This window comes from Monodelphis domestica, chromosome 4, assembly GCF_027887165.1.
Source record: "Monodelphis domestica isolate mMonDom1 chromosome 4, mMonDom1.pri, whole genome shotgun sequence".
Classification (NCBI taxonomy): Eukaryota; Metazoa; Chordata; class Mammalia; order Didelphimorphia; family Didelphidae; genus Monodelphis; species Monodelphis domestica.
The window spans coordinates 60,680,627-60,683,700 of record NC_077230.1 but is presented as its reverse complement, the minus strand read 5'-3'; the positions used below and the strand labels follow the sequence as shown (position 1 = coordinate 60,683,700).

The 3,074-nt window shown below is 36.3% G+C and overlaps 1 protein-coding gene across 1 annotated transcript; it reads right to left on the bottom strand.

Moving 5' to 3' along the window:
* Positions 1-1,161: 1,161 nt before the first annotated feature.
* On the bottom strand, positions 1,162-1,425 carry LOC107649133 (mitochondrial import inner membrane translocase subunit Tim9-like). The gene is made up of 2 exons (XM_016422570.2): positions 1,284-1,425; positions 1,162-1,202 (listed from the first exon to the last, which is right to left on the bottom strand). Exons 1-2 carry the CDS (start codon positions 1,423-1,425, stop codon positions 1,162-1,164), a joined length of 183 nt encoding a protein of 60 aa, XP_016278056.2.
* Between the last annotated feature and the right edge of the window lie 1,649 nt (positions 1,426-3,074).

Sequence of the window (3,074 nt, the reverse complement as noted above, 5' to 3'; positions counted from 1 at the left end):
TAGACCAACTCAAAGGCTTTGAAGGGAATTCATGAGATGATCTATTTCAGCTTCCAAGCAGGATAAAGACAAAGCCAAACAGACAGATGGACAGACAGACAGAGATAAAACAAAAATTTATTTATTATTTATATGTTGGAAACAATATAAGTGCTAAATACATATAAAAACAAGTTAGACAATCTTTACCTTCAAAAGATTTAAATTCTAATGATGGAGAGAACACACAATAGAGCTGAAAATGGGATAAAGGAAGGATACTCAGATGATACTCATAATATACAGATGCCACAAAGTAATATTGAGACCTAATTCTGTGCAAGATGCAGAAGAAGTTCTCCTGTCAAGAGCCAGGCATCCAAAAGCTGAGCCTGAGGGTCCAGTGAAATCTGGAGTGTAGAACTGAATGTGATGGCTAGAAAAGAAGTGGTGTCATATGGGGTGGCCAGAAAAAGGAATGGAGGTCTACTTCTTTTTGGTTTTTGTTAGCTATCTTTTATTTGCCATCAGATTAAAATTATTTACAAAAACTCATCCTATTTTATGCTTGAGTCAACCATGACTTTTCATAGATACATATTTTATTTGTGCATTTTTTTAGCCAATAAATGATTTAATTTTGGTTTCTCTTATTTGACTTGGGCATATTTAAGAGAGAAAATCTGGCTAATCCAAAATTTAAGTGATGATAAATGAATTATATATATATATATAGATAGATATATATATGATCTGACCCTATTATGCATGCTTCCTTCTCATAATCTGTGTAAAGACCATGACTGTCAGTAGACACACTTCATAATGCTAGTCATGGATGTGATTTTTTCCTAGAATAACAGGAAAAAGTCAAATGCCCATCCTGGCAGAGGAAAATAGATTGGGAGAAGGAGGGAGGGAGGGAGACAGGAAGAACAGAGTGAAGGGGAGGGAAGAAAAGACTATGCATTGAAATGATCAGCAAATAACTTGTGTATTTACCAGCAATCTGAGGCAGAAATGAATGAACAGGAATGCCTTGAGGATGATCCTGAGTAAAAACTATTCTAGATAAGTATTCAGATAGATGCCAGTCTGGATGCCATAGTGATTCTTGATATAAATTTCCAATTCAACAACTGTTGGTACTGCCATATGGAAAGGTCCATCCATAAATATTTTCTATCGTGGTTGGCCAAGGACTCCTACTTTGGCAGACAGAGCTTCATTCTGTTGATACTCTTAAAATCTCAAGGATGTTCTTTGTGTTGTTTTAAAATAGTTTTATAGGCAGTGTTCTGAACAGGTAGACTCCTTTGGTTTAACCTCTCTTGTTGGGAAGTCTTGAACACAATCCAGAAAACAAGTTTCTGTGAGTTTATTGTAAATTCCAAGAAATTCCTGAAACTGATTAATCTGATCAGTTTCTGATATTTGTGCAGCCATATCCAGTCACCTCTGCTGTAACAAACGCACTCTCTCACTGCCCCCTTTCTGCACAGTCCAGTTCAGGATCTGGGTCTGGGTCTTGGTCTCCGTGGCAGGTGGACAGCTGTGAGATTGTCAGACAGGCACTGGGGTCAAGGAGATGAGCACCAGGCGTACTTCTAATAGAAAGAAAAACTATCCTTTTATCCAAATAATTATGGAGAGAAATTCTCCATTCTTCTAACAGAAATTAAGATGGTTAAATTAAAATAATTAATTACCCTATACACACACACACACACACACACATACACACACACACACAAACACCAGGGGAATTTTCTCATAAAAATCTCAAATCTCCTTCAGTTTTTTAAGCATGTTGCCATATTTCCCTTTAAACAAGTGGGCAGGAGGAGTCTATCTCTCAGTCTTCAGAATTTGAACTTTAGTCAGTAACTGAATAGTTCTACTATGACAAAGCCCATCGTCTTCCTTAAGAGCAGGCTATTCCTATGTTTTTCATGTGCTTTCTACTAGCCTGTCTATTCAGGATAAATTTGGATCCTTTTTCCAAAAATATAGTTAAATACTTTCCTGACACAATTGCCTGAGACATATGATTAGACATATTAATAATACAGTGGGAGTTTTAATAGGCTGGACTCTCAGAATTAAAAAAAAAAAACTACTTCTGAAGAAAATCACAAAGTTTTCTAAATCAGGCTTAAGAAAATTATTAAAGGCCATTCTGGTAATAGGAGATAACCAACAGGCATTGAACAAAATCAGTACTGAAGGAGTTGGGGGAAAAACAGATATTCCAGCACCCTGTTGGTAGACATGGAATTCCAAAACCTTCTGGAAAGAAAGTTGGATTGATGCTAAGAAAATAATGAAAATTCTGTCATTTTTTTCCCAGATATTCCACTGTTAGACACACTGCAAATAGTACAAGGATTTAAAAAAATTAAAGTTTCTGCAGCACCAAAACATGGAGAATAAGATTATATTTTAGTAGCAAAGATGCGGAAACACAGCAGGTTCTTATTTACTAGAAAATGGTTTAAAAATGTGGTTTCAGAATATAATTGAATATTACTATGTTATAAAAAATTATGATATAGAAGACTACCAAGAGACATGGGAAGATTACATATATGATCTTATGAAAAGAGAAGTAAACAGAACCAGGAAAACAAAACACATAAAGTGAATACAGAAAGAACAGTAACAGCTATTTTTTTTTTTTAATAGTTGGGACAGGTGAATGGTGCAGTAGATAGAGTGCTGAGCCCAAAGTCTGAAAGACTCATCTTTTTTTTTTAATCCTTACCTTCCATCTTGGAATCAATACTGTTTATTGGCTCCAAGGCAAAAGAGTGATGAGGGTAAGGCAATGGGGGTTGTGACTTTCCCAGGGTCACACACCTAGGAAGTATCTAAGGCCAGATTTTAACCCAGGACCCCCCATCTCTAGGCCTGGTTCTCCATCCACTGAGCCACACAACTGCCCCAAGACTCGTTTTCTCAGTTCAAATCTGACCTCAGACACTTACTAGATGTGTGACCTTGGCAAGCTATTTAATCCTGTTTACTTCAGTTTCTTCATCTGTAAAATGAGATGGAAAAGAAAATGGAAAAAATGGTCCAGGATCTTTGGGAAA

Coding starts and splice junctions, on each gene's coding strand:
- LOC107649133 (XM_016422570.2), bottom strand. CDS start 1,425: ATGGCTGCACAAATATCAGAAACTGATCAGATTAATCAGTTTCAGGAA. Junction 1,203..1,283: donor TAAACCAAAGGAGTCTACCT/GTTCAGAACACT, acceptor AACAGAATGAAG/CTCTGTCTGCCAAAGTAGGA.